The following is an 18,965-nucleotide window of genomic DNA, read 5'->3' on the forward strand; positions in this document are numbered from 1 at the left end:
GAATTAAAGGAGTGACTTTATTCCATATCTGCTTTAATTTTTCAGTGACATGTACCATTTCAAGCGTGTTAAAAAATGGTACTCAGAAATATCAACTTGCATTATATGTTTACACACTTGCCTCATTGCAGAAGTACTGTGTGAGGAAATGCAGCAGAAAAAAAAAAGTTTCACTCACACATAATCATCAGCCCTTGGCAACTAGTAGTGTAGCGTCAATGCAAACTCTCTTGTTCTGGGGAGTAGCAGTAAACAACTTTATTAGTAAAGCCTTATTCTGGAAAGTAATCTTCTTTTCACGAAATAATTTGAGAAGTTCTGCGATATCAAGAAAAAACGATGCTTGGAAACCTTTCAATCTTTTATCTGATATGATGTAGTGTTCCATTAGCTGGCCAATAAAATTCCGGGAAGCCTCAATACGTTTTAAAAGGCTTGACCTTGATGTCTTGACCTTCTTTTTTCAGCTGCTTTACCTCGTTCGCCAATTCATGCACTTTTTGCCTGTACCACTGCTTTGAGGGTGAAGGCAATGGGTCGTTTGTGGGAGAGAAGGGAGGATTTTGGCAACTGCCTGAATAGGGAGTTTTTGAATAGCGTATGCCATGTTAGTGTTAACTGCGGTCACCCTCTATTTCTCTCACTTAACAAAAGCCCACAAGCGGTTAGTGTATACAAAGCACGCACAGTGGCACGAAACGCTAATGCAAAGCTTTGCATGCGCTATTCGAGAGCTCCCCAATGGCAGGTGCTTCAGGGAAAGCTGTTTTTTACTGGCATATAGAAACACGAGAAAATTCTGCATTTGGAGCACAGTGCTCATGAAAATATCGAAGAAACCCAAAATCTCAAAAGTGCCGCTGCTACATTTATTACCTTTCAAAAACAAAGCTCTCTCTTGTACAAAGCACACTCCCATACTGCCTTTTGTAGGTGTGCTGGAAATAAGACAAACACGGTAGGAATGTTATAGGCCTGCCACCTCATTATTTCCCTGCCTTGTGAAAGCAACCTACTTCAATGTGTACTGAACATAAGTCGTCATTCTTTTTTGGCGCTCAGCCTTCTTGCCTCATAGCGCAGGCTCCCATGTACTGTGCAATCCCTCGGGATCCTGAAATGTACAAAAATGATTCAAAGTGTCTCTTTGGCACCCGAACACAAAAATAAAATCTTTGTATGCAAGAATGCGTTCGTAGTCACAAACATTTGTGAAGGAAAGCGAGCGAGCGAAGCTACTTACACCTGTAATAATATGCCCAGTGTTTGCTTCACGTGATTCGCACAGCCAAACGCTGCACAAAAGCCCACCATTATCACAAAAAGTGAACACAGACATCTTCAAAATCGTGTTGTTCAATTAAAGCACTATACTCAACCCCACTAGCACAAAAAAAAATGCAAAAGCCACCTATAGTGTAATGCACCCATTCGCTATCTGCCCTGGTAAAAGTGGCGGCAAGTTGGCGTTAGCCATGGAGCACCTCCGCTACTCCAGAAGCTTTAGTATAACCTCCTTGTGTTATGAAAAATTTGAATGCCATGATGAAGGTGGTAGAAAGCTTTTACTCCTCAACTGCTTAGTTCACAGATGTGTCATACTGTGTGATGAAAAAAGGTGTAGCATGCTCAGGACAACAAATGAAGACATGTGAAACAGACAAGACCTGGTGCTGTCATGTTTTCTTGTTCCTCCATAATATTACCATACCACTATAATACTCCTTACTAGTTCATCCATGGTTAAATATAGAACATAATTTATGCTGACATTTGCATCACCCTTTGATCTAAAAATAGATGCTTTATTAGGAAAGTGCAAAAAAAAGGAAGATTTTGTTGTTTCCTGATGTCATTTGGGAGCCAGTTGAGCCAGCTGGTTGTGAACACCAGAGCTAATAGTGCACCCCACACGGTAGAAATTGTGCTCGGACCCATTGGTATTCAGGCAGTGAAGCATTGCCATTTTGTGCGAAAAGTCACAGCTTTGCCAGAAAGGTGAAGCAATGAACGCGATAGTGACAAATTGAAAGGTCACACGCAGAATGGAAAGCGAATCAAAACATGCCCCGCGTTCCTCACGCACAAATAACGCACAGAACATACTCACAGGTACGGATGCACGCAAACAAGCATCTCATTTGTTACTTTACTGTGTGAAAAGCACGCACTTTTCGCAAATGGAGACTGCAATGATTGCAGTGACCTTTGTGCACCCTGTCTCTACAGCAGAATCGTTCCAGGTAAAGCCCGAGGCCAGCCAAGGCGCAGGACCTTCCCCTCCTCGTTGCAGCGAGATAAGCGCCCGTGAGGGAGCAGTGCTTCCCTTCTCTAAGCGAGGCAAAGTAGTACCGTAGCCGGTGCTGTCAGCTGTCACGCGATATGGCAACGCGCACTCATGGCACCATCTTGCTGGTAATGCTGAAAACACAATCCCCCCCCCCGTCTCGAGATGTTCCTGAGCAGCGTTAAGTGGTAGATATAAGTAGCTTGCCATTTGAACAGTGAAGGATGTGCTCCGGGGTGGCTCAGTGGTTAACGCCTTGCTGTGGTTAACCCCACGCAGAGGTCCCAGAAGTCCCACGTTCGATTCCGTGCACCGAAGTGTTCTTTTCTGGATTTTTTTTTCCTTGCCTCTTCATATATATATAGATACGTATAAATATACAGTGCATGACATCGACGCCGATAGCAAAATCCAGCCGAGTGTCCATATAATTGCTATCGCAATAAAACACCACTTCATCCACTGTGATGAGCCCCAAACATCCATAACATACGCTCAATTTCAGAAGCAACTCGTAGTACAGTCCAAGCTACGGGGTGTTCCTTTTGTCTGCCCCTACTGTGGAACTTGATTACGAACAGCTATCATTGACTACAACCCTTGATTTTTATATATTTAAGACTCATTTCTGAACGAACCGATCTGCAAGCTTGTGTCAGCAGCTTATAGGACACAGCTGGTGGCGACTTGAATTTGTTTGCATTGCTAAAAATTTTGTGACCCCCTTGAACTATTTATTTAGGCTTGGGTGAATAGTGAATTTTATGTCTGAAGCAAATTTGAAGTGAATTGTGATTTTGGTCAAATAACTTGGAATCGAATCGAATAGTGTATATATCACATATTATATCCAAAGAGGGTCATATTTGTCGTGACCAAACTAACCTGCAAACAAGGCCTGTGCAAATGCCATTTTTTGCGTCAAACGAAGTGGAAACAACTTTAAATAGTAGCAGGATTTGACTTTCCGTAGAATGCAAGTGATAGCCTAGAAAATATGTTAAGCTTTATTATTTACTATACTTTGAGCATATAAGTTAGCATAACGAGCTTTTAAACTGAAAAAAAAAAATTAACGTGGGGGTAGTATCTTCATTTAACGCCAAGTCGGGCTTTGTGGCAGAGCAGAATTCTCCTGATCACGTGTTTTCACGGCTCAGCACGACTTCACAGCATTGAAGCCAGAGACAGAGAAACGAGTTTATTTAAAGAAAGGCAGAGGAGTCGGCCTGATCGAAAGCATGCTCTAGCCTGCTACTGTACACCGGGAGAGGAGCAAGGGGGGGAAAAAAGAGTAATGCATGATGATGGTGAGAGTGGCGAGTATATACAATCCTTTCCAGCTGAGAAAGTTTTATAGCTGTGCATATACTCCAGTTGCTTTTAAAAAGACTATAAGCGCTCTTACGACCACAGTTGCAATGTTTTTTGTCAGGCAAAGGGCCCAACACGGTTTCATCAGTTGATGACCTACAGTGAAATCGTTCATGAAAAGAAATCAGTTTGTCATTCACGTGCATATGCTGGGCAATCACAAAGTATGTGCTCAAGTGTTTGTGGCACATAACAGTGTTCACAATTGGGACCGGTGTCATTGCAGCCGATAATATGTGCGTAACCTCTTGTGTACGCCACACCAAGACGAATGCAGTGAATTGTACTGGCAATGCGTAGCTTCAATTGAGGGGTCATGCGGAACCTCATTTCCAGGTCCCATTTGTGAAGTCGCCGGTGTTGCCATTGTGGTTTGGTCCAGAGCTCAAGTGTGTAGCTATGCATCACGCAGCAAAGCAGGGTGTTCATGTCAGCTCGTGAAATCGCAATGCATACTTCAGAGGCACTGTTAAGGGCAGTTTTAGCTTCAGCGTCTACCTCTTCACTTCCCATCATGCCGCAGTGTGCGGGAATCCATTGGAAAGATGATGTCCATTTGTTGAAGAAACCTAAATAAGTGCTGCAATTTCTATGGCCAAGATGTATTACAGAACCTTGCCTCAGGATGCAATTAATGGTTTGCAAAGTGAATTTAACATCATAAAAAATTGTCCAGGCTCTTGGTTGCTCTGCAGAAATAAATCATAGTGCCTCCTAGATAGCGACAGTTGATGTTGTTCTATGGTCTACCTTGAATCGTCGAGCAATATCCATGTCTGGGATGGCAAAGGCTGCGGCGGAGTTACGTAGTGTGGTAGACCCTTCTGTGTACACGAGCAGAAAATCGCCGTACGATTTATAAATGTGATGTAGGATCTGTTGTCTGAGGCCAATAGAAGAAACGAGGAACTTCTTCGTAATCCCAGGAATCGTAAGATTAACAGGTGGTTTAGGCAACATCCATGGAGGCACTGAAGGAACACTTTGTAAGAAAAACTTTTATGATAGAATATTCGCATGCCACAATATCGCTCTTGAAAAAATTCAGTCTGGATGGGTGGCAGGGAGTGCCGATAGTGGGTGCTGCTTGTGTCAGCTCAACAATCGAAGGTGAACTCCGAGTGGCTCGCAGAGCATGTATACACCAATGGGACAAGCCCGAGCCTTCACGATGGTTGCATTTGTTGAAAGTAAAGCGCGGTAGGCCCAAGCATCTTCGCAAGCTTTGACCTTGAATGCTCTCTAGCATCTTCACACAACTAGATCTCATATTAGAGAGCACCGGCATGCTGTATCGTAGGTATCCCACAAATAGAGCATTGTACTATTGGAGTAGCGATGATTCTGATGTACCCCAGCTTGCTCTTGCCATGTTGCGATGAACGAGAACAAAGCTCTTCAATTTTTACTGAAGCACTATGACGTGTCTCATCCACGATAGATCTCTGCCTACGACAACCTCTTTTAAAATAAGTTACATGTGAACTAATATATACTTGAATAAGTTCTTTCACTGCTTAGCACCACTCCACTGCAGTGAAACAACTTTTACAGGAAGTTACATGCTGATTAATATGAACATATTTGTTCGTCTCAAATAATTTGAAGTTTTCAATAATTTAATTTCAATTCAAAATGAATTCGAATACTCTATTATTCGTTCGAATTATCGAAGATTTGAATGCTTGCCTAAGCTTAAAATTAATACTATAGTCTACTTGGCTTTCACAGAAATCAATTTTTAAATGTAAAGAACTGAACTGACTACACCGTAGAAATGAGTAGAAGTACTGCCAAACAGAACATTTTTATTCATGCTTGCAAATTATTCAGTTGCTGAGGCATTCCAGCTCACTGTTTCGTTCACTTCGCCTGGCCTTCATCTGGCTTCACACTTCCATCACCTGCCTCAGGCACAACTTCAGAAATCCACTTTAGGTATGGTGGGTTTCCATGCTGGATCTGCGAATATCAAATACAGATGTAAAAAAGAGGAATCACTTTCTCACTACACTCTGCTGCAATGTGCATGATAAGAATACCAGGAGAAATTGTTCAGTAATCTTGTAAAAAAAGGAAATGTGTTTATTTGGACCTGTCGAGGCTCTTATTTTAACCTATGGCCTCAGAAAATGTGGCATGGAATCCAGGACGCTCTCTCCTTACCTTTTCTTCAATCATTCTGCACATTTTAAGTAATGCGAGTACACCTTCTGACACTAAGTGGGCATAAAAGCACATTTTATATAAACAGGACACCCAACTACATAAAAAGTGCAAGTACAATGAGTACAAAAAAAAAGAAATACGCTTTGGTTCCACACTAGCACTTTGCTAGTGTGGGAACCCTGTTCATCCTTTACTATTCGCAATGTTCATAGACTGTCGCGCCGCCTAGTGGAATTCAGGAGCGTCCTCTCAATAATGATAATAGAGAGACACGCCCTTGTTCAACTGTGCTAGCCTCAGCGTTAATGCGTTAGCAAGAAACGAACAAAAACCAGTTTGTATGTTTGGTGCATAATTGACGTGATCAGTGAATATACCGGACCGTCCGTGACGCGATGCATCTGATTCGTTCTTGCGAGATGCGAAGTTTTCGTGAAAATACGTGGCAACTCATGCGTTCATTCATAGCCCACCGAATACACATATCAGCTTCACAAAATTTTCTGCAGCCACATTGAGTAGTTAAATGTCCTCATCTGACTTTTCAGTTGAAACCCACTTTATTTTACGTGCGTATAGCATTCGTCAATGCTTTTGTAGTGCGTGAATCCCATAACAATAATTGTACGTGGAAAGTAGCACAGACTCGCGCTTTGCTCTTCCAAACCTTGGCGAATGCTGTGCGGATTGATTTTTAGGCAGCACACTGCAAGCAATTCACTTCTTGCTAAGTGTCAGCACTGGTGTCGGTGCGAATTGTTCTCCGCACCCAGAAAAACATGGTAAGTGACACCATGTTGGTATTGTGCGTGGTGAGTGATGCCTTATTGGTGTTATCGAAGTTATTAAGCGGGGAAAATTTCTCAGATTCCTTTCAGCAGTGGTGTTTAAAAAAACCGTCTTGGCGTGGAGGATTTTCATTGAACGTAGAACGCAGCCAGAGTGACAGCGACAATGAACGATCAGCCGCTAGCTTACGAGAAGTAAGGTGCACTTCACGTCTCCTTGTGCGTTAAGTCTTTGCGGTCCAAAACTTTTACCGACTTTCCGCCTCTACCAGTCCGAAACTATTTTGCCAGTTTCTGGTGCCACGAGAAAACACGAACTGCGGAAGAAAAACTCACAGGATATTTATTTTTGCTCTTGCATTATACAGGCAACTCCTTTAGCGATATTTAGGCAGCATGTGATACCGCTAAAAGCTTTCTCCTGGAAGCAGGCCAGGGTTGTTACTGCAGGTTTTGCAAAAAAAACTCAGTTTCCCGCCTGCTTCGTTTTGTTTGCCTATTGCTAGAAATGATGCAGTCCTTGCTGCTTCGCCCTGGGAGCTTGTAGATGAAGTGGCTCCTTCTATCTAGCCTTTCTTCACAATTGTTCCGTGCTGACGGGCCCCCTTTTCGGGCTTCAGCCCTCATATTACCCACAAGCTGTTGGATGAGGTTGCGGCAGTACTGCAGGTATCACTGTTCATGCTGGCCGTGTATCTGCAGCTGTATGCACCTCAAAATAGAACTGTTGACAATGAAAACTTCCAGAATCCAGAAAAAAAAGCATGTGCCACCATTTCATCGTCTTGCTACAAGATGCGTAGCTCGCACAGTAATGATCCGCACAGTCAACTGCACCCATGTTTTCTGTGTAGTCACATATTCCCTCCTGCTTGTGTCCTTGTGACTTTTTTCATACATACATTGTGGGCAGAACTAAGCATGATGACTTGACATTTGTCTCTCCAAGCAAGCAAAATGTAGGAGTCTTCACATTTCTTTAGCTTCTTCTTGACCTGCTGTGGCATTTGCTTGTGATTCGGCGTCATGGTACCTGTCAATAATATATTCTGTCTTAGTAACTTCTCGGCAAGCGTTGGCAAAGTCTAAAATCTGTCAATGTAGAGGTGGTAGCCACTCCCCGGCGTATCTTGCTACACTTTCTGGAGCAGGTGCAGAACAATCCGGCAGGTGAAGGGCAGCTCAAGGCGGCGGCAGAGACTGTCAGTTGTTGTGCTGCCGTAGTAGGGCTAAAATGCCGAAATGTACCCCGTTCGGCAGTCAGCAAGTGCGTAAATATGCATGCCCAATTTGGTTAGCTTCTGTGGATTGTAGCATTTGAAAGAGACACGGCCTTTGAATCCAGCGGTGCTCTCGTCGATGCAAATCTTGGGGTCGGCTCTGAAGTGCTCTCGGCATTTTGCGTCGATGTTTGCACAATGTCTATGATTTCACTCTCAAGAGTCGGCCGCCGACCTAAAGAGGCATCAAGGCATGGGGCAACGTGCAACATCCAATAAATGTGCAGTAATCTCTTCCGGCAGAAGACGTGCCATAAGAAAGGCATCTTGTTTATAATATCGTGGCTAAAATACTCTTCCAACTCCGCTTTTGGATTCAAGGCCATGTTTATAATTATACAAAGAAAAGCTTTGAATTCTGTCAAAGTTACGTCTTCCCAGTGCTTCCGAATTGAGTCCTTTGAAAGCTCACCAGCACTCGAAATTTTTCCATGCCCATAGGGGTTTGTTTCATGCACAATATTGTCCATCAGCTGGTCGATAAAAAAACAGCTGAAGATAATCCAGGTCAATGTTGTGATTAAAAGCGCTTACTTGTGATCCTGGGCTCATGACAGTGAAGAGAAAGTGAGTGAAATGAGGCAGTGAATTATCCAAGTAAGCCTTCCATTCCGTAGCACGTGGTCGCGCACTGGTCCCTTGTGTGTGCGAACAGACACACAAAAAAAAAACAGTCCGCCGCCGCCGTCGTCATTCACATTGGTTGAATCACTGTCACCACTGTCTGATGGGTGCAAATAATTCTGTTCCTCACTAAAGTCATCTTCCCGTTTGCTAAAAGTGCCACCGTAAAATGCACGCGGTGAAAACGTGACCATGCTTCTCAACGAACCAATTGTGAGTGGATACGCTCTAGGTTCCGTGCTGAACATAGTGCTGCATCCTAGTGTAAAAAAAGTAAACACCAACAAATGAAGCTCACTCATTTCTCGAGAGATGGCGCTTCATGTATTTAAAAAATGTGCGCGACTTGCAGTGAGAAAGTCGCGAATGTTAAATGAGGAACACGCTCAACGCTTGACAGCGGTGTGGGGTTGTCGGGCGCTGCCCGACAACGAACCGCAAAGGGTTAATGTTTTTTCCCGCTCGTAAGTCACTTTTATTGTATTATTCGTATGATATCACTCAGCAAGCTTAAAATAAGGTACAGTTTTTCTTGTGCATTGCATGCAGCTCAATTACAGTAGATATTACGGAGCGCCGCTTGCCCCCAACACACTCGAGCTCAACCAGCGCTGCAAAATGGTTAGAGCAATGAAACCTGCAGTTACGACTAAAGCCCACATCTCTCTGCTCATACTGTACTTCATTGGTACGGTCCGTATGATGTTGCTTGTCGTTCGACAAATTTTCACAATTTTGACGGTGCAAAAAGCGTATGCGTGTATTCGTTTCCATATCGTTGTTGCGATCGTGCTGATGGAATCCGCAACATCTGCATGCAGTGAATCGCGCACTGTAAGAGTCTGAAACACAAGCACTGCTTAAAGGGAAGTTAAATGATTGTATTCCATTGAAGAAGCAACTAGATGGTGCTTACAACGCAAGTAATGGCGACGGCGTAATATGTTTGCAAAGCATTGGTACATAAAAATTCGGTCTCATGCAGCCACGACGGCGCGCTGCTTGCTAGTGGCCCACTACTGCTGCAAATCTGTCAGTCAGGCTTGGCACAAACCATCTCGGAGTGCCATTCAGTTCATACTTCAATCAATTCAAGTTCGCACAGTTTTCTGTAGCATGCGCACCATTAGGCAAGGGGTCGCCGATACCACCACTATTCTCACTGTGGCAAGATATGAGGTAGGCAACATTTAGTAGTTTTTATCGTTTGGGAAGGTACTTTAGTACGATTTACATTCATTGGACGATGAAGAGTTCATCTGATGAAAGTGGCATGGGGAGTACATCCGTGTGTCCTATCTTTTTCTATGCGAGTCCATGGGTCGATCATTCTCCCGCAGCCATCTTGGGTTGCAAGAGGCGCCACCTATAGTCCGTGGGCAGTGCGAATACAAGCCTTCATCAAGCTTAAGAGATATCATTTCAAGCATGTACCACAACTGGTTTTTACTTAAAAAAAATCCCTTAAGGAGATTTCATTACGTTTTTACAAACCAATTCAGCTGATTGCACATGTCCACTTCTATTTTACTATTATTATATGCATTAAAAGGTGCTTCAGGTGACACAACACACAATCAGAAACACTCGCATGTAGTACACTCAAACCTTGATATAATGAACACAATATAACGAAATATTGGAAATAACGACGAAAATAAAAAATAGTCTTGCAATGTATAGTATTGGAAATATGTATACCTTTTTAACAAATTTTCAAATATAATGAGCTCATTTTCGTGTAGGATGCAACTTTGTTATAATGTGGTTTGAGTGTAATTATAATAATAAATGTGTTTTATGTCCCAAAACCAGAATATAATTTTGAAAGATGTCTTAGTGAAGGGCTTCGGAAATTTCGGCCGCCTGTGAATCTTTAATGACAACCTTTATATAGGTGCACAGTCCTCTAGCATTTCGCCTCAACTGAAATGTTGCCACTACCGGAAATCAATCCAGCGACCTCCAGGTCAGCAGTCGAGCATAATACCTACTTGATCACCGTGTGGGGTCAAACACTCATGCGAGTGATATACAGTAGAACGCATTTATAGGTTAGTACAGGCATGATAACTTTGTTTGGTTCTCTTATAGCTGTTCATTTACTACATATAGTATTATGAATTCGGAACTTCTTGAGAGCCTCATGGATGCAGTAAAAGCTTGTTAATTTGATCTAAAGCCCTGGTCCCTGCATAGCCCATTGTAGTTCTATTGGGAAAAACTACCGATAATTCGAATGCATTGGTATCCACAATGCTCGATTTGAACTGGGAGCCCCAGGTATTCATCGCTGCTTGCAGAAGATAGGCTCAGGTGATCACAATGTGTTGAAATATCATTATAAAAAATTATTTTATATTGAAATATTTGGTGAGAGTTTATCCCAGTACGGAATGCTTTAAAGGGCCCCTAAACCACCCAGCAGTTGAAATTTAGTTGAGGCGAGGAAATTGTGCTCGAGTTTACAATGAACACGTAGCAGTGAGAATTTTTCGAAACGGTGCCGTAATAGCGGAGTTACACGCGTTAGATGATCGAAACCCGACGATCGCTTTTTCCCCTCTTTCCTACACTACCCTCTTCCAAAACCACTTGGCTCCTCCTCGCTGAGTCAGCTGAGTGTGCCTCCTCATCTCGCGTGGCATAAGTCACCACTGGCGCACTGTTCGAGACAGGGTCTACTTCCGGTTACCGCGATCCGCCACTCCAACGCCCCAGCTCGCCGTCAACTGTGTTGTGTGTGTCATTTAGGTGCACTGATTGTTAACTAACTGCTGTTGCTGTTGTGCCGGCCCGTGCACCTATGCTAGCGACTTGGCAGTTGCGGTACTGGCTGGAGATGTCGATTTGTAAGTGGCAACACGATGAAGAACAGCAAGGTGTGCGCGAACAGCTGTTTGCAGAGTGACCGGAAGTCGTCGGTTGTCGTTCGGCCAATTGCAAGCATGGAAAATGGTGATGTCATCCAGCTTCACTGGTGATGTCACACGTCCGTGGCGGGAGTGGTGGGGATCAGAAAAGAGAAGCTATAGTTTTTTTCAAAATTGTGGCGTGCCCACTTCATGTAGCGCTGCACCGTGTGGCATCGTTGATCGCGATGGCATTCTGCACTCGATGCGCTTGTTTACTTGAAATGTTTGGAAAAATATCGGAGGGGGTTCGGGAAAATATCGGAGCACATCCAGCAGCATCAAACAATGCCATTCAAAAATGTAGACATGTGCACAAAGCACCGCTTCAAAAAAGAAAAAAAAGAGAAAAAAACATTCAAGGCAGCTGCGGGCAACACCGCTGCCCGACTGTGTCGGAAATGACGGCAATGCATTCAGAACGTTCTGGCGAAATCCGTTTCTGCAAGACAGAGCACGCGAAACGCTCCGTCACTAAGTGGGTTGCTCCTAATCTGCCAGTGGAACATGCGAACTTGCTCTGAATCTGCTAGCGGAATGCAGCTTTTCGGCCGCGAAGCAAGAAAACTTGCTCCCGCTCTATGAGTAAAATTCGTCATTAGTTTTAGAGCAGATTTCTTTAGCCACACATCTCTGTTAACGAATTTTTTTCGTTTTGCTTTCTCATCAATACGAAAAATTTCAGCGGTTTTTACTAAGCGTTCAATGCTGATCTAGTGACCAGACTTACCCCAACTTGAGTGACCTCCCTCAACGCCGGAATAGTCTAGGGAGGGGGCTCTTGCTCGGAACTGCCCTGAAATCGAAGATGGCAGCCGACCCCCCCCCCCCCCCCTTGAGAAAAGAAATGCAACGCATTGAAACCAAAAAGCCTTATCAGTGACATTCGTTCTTATTTAATCACTCTCAAAACTATCGAATCACTCTTCGAAGTCGGAGCCGAAAACTAAGTCTAGGCATTCGTATTGTAAATTCTTGAGATGCTCAAGTGCCACGGCGCCAATGTCGGACAGGCAGTCATGCAGCTCGCCATCCTCGGAGCCGTCGAGTGCGTTGTAAATTCCACACCCTTGAAAGAGTGCACGACTGTTTCTACAGTCACAGGGGCCCAAGCCTCAGACACAAAATTCAGAGCGTCCTACCACGAGGGCTTTTGCAGATTGCCTTTCAGTGTTCTTTCTTTCCTTATGAACATCTCCCAAGAATGCCGAAGGTTCGCCTTGAATGGCCTGTTCCAAAAGACGTCGGCTGGCCGCAGTTGGCTTGTGCAGCCCCCAGGCACATAAACGACGTCTGTGTCACGTTCCGCTATTGTGTCTTTTGCTCCTTCAGTCTTGTGCATAGGTGCTTGATCCAGCACAAGTAGCCGCCGCACATCGTCGTTGTTTGGCCCCTACACCCTTGCCAGCTACTCCGGCAGTTTATCCGACGTCATCCAACTATTTTTCGATGTCGTGACGCGAACAATGGCTACAAAAATAAAAGAAAGTCCGGTCAACTGAGGTCACCGTAATCAAGCACATTTTCTTAATTGTTACTTTCTCCCATGAAAACAAAAAGAAAAAATACCGATGCACAAACTTCGTCACTCACCTAGTATAGAAAGGCTCATGAACACTTTGGTTGGTATCTTTCCACTTGGTTCCTTAACAACGATAAAAGCTGGTACTAGTTTGTGGCCGCTTGCGCATGCTGTGAATGTAACCCTAAAGCGCAGCCAGTATTGGTAATGGGCATGGTGCTCGCCCCAAGGACGTTGTTCGTCCTGCTCGCCGGCAAGTCCATTCGGGCTGGTCCATATTACAAATGTTGTATGGTGTGTAGTCGGGGCATGCTCGCAGGCTATTTACAGCAGAGCGAAATACCTTTGCTGTCTCTAAGAAATCATCAGGCGTCTTCTGACTCTTGTTTGTGGATTGGCGCAATGTCACGCCAAAACCGCTGCTTCCACCTCTTGATATACTGGCTCAACACAGCAAAATTTCCTAGCTGCAAGCTGTTTCGACAGCTTCTTCTGAGAGAAGTTTGTTACTAACAGCACGTCCAGCACTCCTTTCCGGCTCGAGGAACTCAAAAAGAGTATAGTCTACTTCCTCACTAAACACTGGCGCTCCATTGCTCAACTTACGCCGAAGTTTGGCAGTGCCAAAGCTTTGTTGCAATAAGCTCTCGAACTTGTCTTACTCGCGGACCCTTTTTATGTCAATACTGAAGTGGGGAGCTGTCACGTGCACATTTTTTCCGGCCTGGCGATGCCGTTTTAAAACTTATTTTCTTTAACTTTATAGAAATGCATGTCCGAAGTGGCTGCTGTCACATTCGGAACCTACAAACGACTACAATAAAATGGCAGGCACCGTGCCGATGCCAGAGAATGTGGTCAATGTGGTCACATGACCAATTTTTGGATTGGATTTTAGATTAGGCAAGAGCATAGCAGTTGGCGTGGTTTCGATTTCGGCAGTTCGGGGTGAGTCAGCAGAGAGTGGCGGGTTGATGATTGGGGGGGGGGGCACTTGCGCGGTTGAGATATCTTCACGGTACATGAGGACGGCGCTTACATGGGTGGGGGCGTTTGATTCATATTTTACGGTATATATTAAACTTTACAACATCAAAGCTGAAAGCACAGTAACAAAAAGAAGAAACATAAGCGGTGCTCTGAAAAGCTACTCAACCGAATAAGAAAATTTATTGTTAAAATGTTACAATGTTCAAAATGTGGTGAAAATACCTCATCTAACATGAACATCAACTCAAGACTAGAGATGAAGTAATATGATAAAAGTTATCTTCATACTAAACCAATAGGGCTCTATAAAAATAAATGTAAAAAACTTATGTTCCGGTCATTAAAGTGCCACAGCCGACATGAGAACTGCGGAAAAATTTAGACAGACTTGCCATGCCACTGCTAGGCAATTAAGTGATTTTTTTTATTAGGATAGGAACTACATGGACACTCGACGGGTTTTCTTTGTCACCTCCAAATTCTGTGCAAACTATAAGTTGGTAAGATTTCCCGCGCATCATACATTCTACCTGCGCATAAAATTGCGCAAGCTGGGGTGGTGAGAGCTACTCAAGCAGAGATTAAAGAAGACGGCCGATCTCCGTCGCTTGAAGGCGCACGCAGTACCATCCTACCGCGTGTTACACCTGCTGTCGAATGCTCAAGCACAGATCAAACACGCCGCTTGTCTTGAACAGTCATGAAAAAATGCGCAGGGGAAGGGGGAGGGGATGGGTCACTCGAGCAGCAGCGGTGAACTTTGATTCTAAGTGCATGGTTGCGATAATCTGGTGTGCACGCTATCGGCAAGCATGAGCGCGCGATTCGTAAACGATTCTACGTGGTGCACTCTCAACAGAAAGAGATTGTGCAATAAGAGCATTTCTCCTTGGAGCGGCCGTACGTCTTTTCTTACACCAGCGTTTTGTAGAGTGTCGGGATGTCGGATCTAAAAGTGTTACCTTTCAGCCTTCGTATTGTCACGAGGTTGTGAGGTTCACGAAGGCAGCAGCCGCTGTTTCATGAGTGAACCTTATTTGGGCAAACCTGTGCCCTGAAAATGAACCGTCACTCTACAAGCAATATAATCTGTACACTGACAGCAGCAAACCAGAGCATCGGCTGTCAATCTCCCAAGCAGCAAAGTGCGTTGGCATTTATACACGTGCCATCAAAGATTCCCGCGTTATCACTAATGGCTGCGTAAGTTTCACAACTCTAATGTATGCATTGTGTAATGTATGCATCTCATCAGAAGGTTCTAAGATGATCTACATTGCTACAAGCAATACACACTGTGGACTGATAGCAGCAAACCAGAGTGTCGGCCATCAATAATTTGCCAAGCAGCAAAGTGCGTCGGCATTTATACATGTGCTATCAAAGGTTCCAGCGTTATCGCTAGCGGGTGCGTAAGTTTCAGAACAAACTCTAATGTGCACTTTGTGCACATTAGAGTTTCTCTAAAAATTTCTGCCTATTAGTTTCTTTGTAAGCTAAGAAAGTCTTCAGTAACTGGCAGCCTAAATGGCACATTTTTTTAGTTTTTTTGTTGGTATTATATGAGTACCAATTTTATCGCATAACTTGTTTTTGTCATTCAAAATGACAGTGTGGTTACATTACATTATAAAAAATGCTTATTGTCACTTGACAACATAAAAGCTTCCGTGAAATGGAAAAAATGAAAGCTTATTTGCAACATTGCAGAAAATTAGGTGTACAAAGCCTCTACAGAATATAATATATGCAGGTAACAAAGTTAAGACTGTGGCCACATACAACTGTAGCAGTGGGCAGTGAAAAGATATTTAAATGTACACAGTAAGATATCATGTAGCTACATGATAAGATATTATGTAGAGGTCAAAGTATTGAATTGTGGCAGCAGTGGACTTGTGCGGCGCCGCGGTCTCTGATAATTCGCTATTAGTTCCGCATAACAGCCTATTTTACACTTCTACACGCATGTGTAGGGCATGCTAAGCCAATCCCGAATTACCACAGTCTGTGGGGTAGCGCAAAAGGGTGCACTCGAAAGCTACGAAACCGGTGGCTAACGACAGGACAGCGGCTAGCGCCGTCGTTATTGTAATGTCGATATTGTAATGAATTAGGCTAAGGACAGGACGGCGGCTAACGATGTTGGTAAATGGTCTAGTCATTCCAGGCCGGCGAGCCAGCGACGCCAAAGATATTGTAACAAAACCAGCGATCAGAAACTGAGGCGAGACCTATTGGCCGACCGATGTTGCGAAAGAAAGGTGGCAGTGTTAAAAACATGGGCTTTGTCTGGCGATGCGGGTGCTCAGAGTAGCAGGGGCAAAGGACAGAGGGGGTGCGTAACAAAAAACGGTCGGGGAGAGCAACAACAAAAGGGCTACAGAAGCAGGGACGGCAATGAACAATAAAAATGCATGGACACCTTGCTGGTGGCGTATCGGTTATCAAAAGTGGCTTCCCAGGAAGTCACCGGAGCACTGACTTCGTTCGTTGAAACCGATCGGTGGGGCTCAGAGACGTTTGTTGTAAGTGCGATTTCGAGCCATTGAAAGAATGTATATTTTCATGGTTATGCGGGCATCCTTCGTTTTAAGCAAAGGCTCGTTTCAAGCGAGGCCGTTATATGTAGACTCGACTGTAGCTCAATCACCCCTTCAGCCACTGCCTCAGCCAACCACACACTTGACATCTTCAAACCGTTTTCGAAAAATGACTTTTTCTTAGCACAGTAGTTTTATTCTGTGGTGACATTTAGTACAGCTTCACCGAGTGCTGCAAAAGCTTCAGCTGCAACACGTGTAAACTCATATCTCATTATAACAAAGTTCCATCTTACATGAAAATAAGTTTGTTATATCCAAAGATTTGTTGTAAAAGTATGTTCCTAACACAAGACCTATTGGAAGACTATTCTTCATTTACTTTGTAATAACCAATAATTCGTTACATCTGGTTTCGTTATATTGAGGCTTCAGTGTATATATGCATTTGTTCTACACACTTTTGTTCTGACACCATGGCTACAACAACAGCGAGGAGAACACTATAGAGCCGACCATGAAACATGAAGAATGGATGCTGTAGAACACCTCCAGTACGCCACAGGTCAATACAAGACCTATGTAAGCGTGCATGCAGCCACTACTATACAAGGCACTGCGCCACGTAGCCATAGCACCACTGTAGCTACTGTTTCTTGAGAAATAACTGTTTCTTGAGAAATCAATGTTATCTGCTCTTGCACCACAAAACTGGCTTGTCAGCTTCAATTTTTACTGAGTTTGCATCGTATGTTCCGCCAGATAATATGTCCATTTTTTATGTTTTCTTCATTATGTATCAATGAGGTTCTACATGAGCTTGACCATGAGCACTAAACGTATTGAGATTAGAACAATAAAAACATTGTTCAGTGAAAGCACAAAACACACTTACCGGTGTAGATATGACCTCACACACTTCATAAGGGTGGTTTTCTCTGTAAAATGAAATGTGTTCTTACTACTACTGATATGACTCAAAGCTTCCATGACTACCATGACATTTGTTTGCAAATCATAAGCTATGCAAAAAGTACAAGTAGGAACACCAACATACACGTCACAAATCAAGAAATGCTGTATAAAGGGAAATTGCAATAAAATGTTGATCTATACTGAGAGCCTAGTTCAGACATTGTGGATTATACTGAGCATCTTTCATAAACCTAAAACTTTCTTGTCTTGGTCACATTCAGTCTGCTTGTCATGCATGGCACAGAGGTTTGTGCGTTCCACCTTAAGAGGAGATGGTGGTCTTGAAATGAAAATTTTTATTATTGGAAATATTGTAATGAAATTAGGTGTACATATGTATTTCTTGCTCCTCTTTTCAAAAATGTAAGTAGTTTTAATGTTATCAAATTGTGAGGGCATAAGTGAAGTCTAATTGTGTCATTTCTTACAGGTGGTTGAGGTACTTTCCCTCAATATTTTTAGGTTCTGTTTAGAATGCAAGTATAGCTAAAGACCTGCCGTGTGGAGCTAAGCTATTTATATTGTCGATGAGATACATCATCACATAAAAATTCTCAATTGCACTGATGCTCTACAATTCAGAAATTTAATTAGCTCAGATATCATTTGATATGTCCCTCTTAACTACAAAAACATAGCGTAGCTCCACAGTCCTGTTTCTTACGAGTTCAGCGGTATGCAATTTTAAAAATTGCTTCACAAAAACATAATGAAAAGTGCCGTAAGGCTGGTCAGGTTGGCAAAAAAATGAAGCAAGACTGAAAGTTGGGCTTGTTGGTGATACATTATGGGCAGAAACAGCGCACAAATTCACGGGACGAAGAGTGTCTCTTCTCTTTGTCCCGTGAGTTTGTGCGCTGTTTCTGCCCATAATGGCAAAAAATTGAAGCTGAGAAAACTGTATTTGAAGTTTCGACATGCACTGCAAAATTTTCTAGAAGGAACTGTTACCACAAATTTTATACACAGGTTCCCCACCTATTCCCCGGCAAAACAAAACAAAATTTGCCTTATTTCACCCTTGGAATCATTTCAAAAAAATTTTTCCAATGTGGAAAGGATCATCAGAACTCCACCATGACACGCTGTTGAGGGGTTCTGGAAAATGTGTGGGGTATGAGGCTCAAAAAACTAGCTATGAGGCAGCATACTGCCCTGGGAAATAGGTCGCTGTGTTCTGGACCCTCAAGGGACCATCAAAATGTTCAGAAAACCGGGCATCTGTCCGGCAAATTGAATGCCCGCAAAAATGCTTCTTTTTTACAGGTGTTTTTTTCTTGACACAGAGGGTCGCCGTGGCTTTAGTACAAAATTCTTGTTGCAATCTTGTAAATGCATTGTTTAGGTGGCTCTGAGAAGAGTCGCTTATCGAAAAAAACTGATGTGGCCAGTGGTACCTCAGTGGTCAACAAGTTGGCCCAAAAAAAATTCTCCTATTTTCTTTTGCACGGCATTTCACTTGCGCGTGATGATGTCGGCCTCAATTTCAGCTACATGCCAT

At 43.4% G+C, this 18,965-nt stretch overlaps 1 protein-coding gene and 1 pseudogene across 5 annotated transcripts in view; both read right to left on the minus strand.

The window, feature by feature from the left end:
• Positions 1-5,449: 5,449 nt before the first annotated feature.
• LOC119161078 (protein CutA homolog) overlaps positions 5,450-18,965 on the minus strand; it is a 52,293-nt gene continuing 38,777 nt past the window's right edge. For 4 of the 5 annotated variants that reach the window (XM_075879983.1, XM_075879980.1, XM_075879981.1 and 1 more), the window contains exons 6-7: positions 17,385-17,427; positions 5,450-5,623 (exon numbers count right to left, since the gene is read on the minus strand). In XM_075879983.1, coding sequence (XP_075736098.1) covers positions 5,525-5,623; positions 17,385-17,427 — 142 coding nt within the window. In that variant the 3' untranslated portion in view covers positions 5,450-5,524. The remainder of the gene's footprint in view (positions 5,624-17,384; positions 17,428-18,965) is intronic. The other variant, XM_075879982.1, reaches the window with a different exon arrangement.
• On the minus strand, positions 12,899-15,103 carry LOC142777024 (uncharacterized; annotated as a pseudogene).

Source organism: Rhipicephalus microplus, chromosome X, assembly GCF_043290135.1.
Source record: "Rhipicephalus microplus isolate Deutch F79 chromosome X, USDA_Rmic, whole genome shotgun sequence".
NCBI lineage: Eukaryota > Metazoa > Arthropoda > Arachnida > Ixodida > Ixodidae > Rhipicephalus > Rhipicephalus microplus.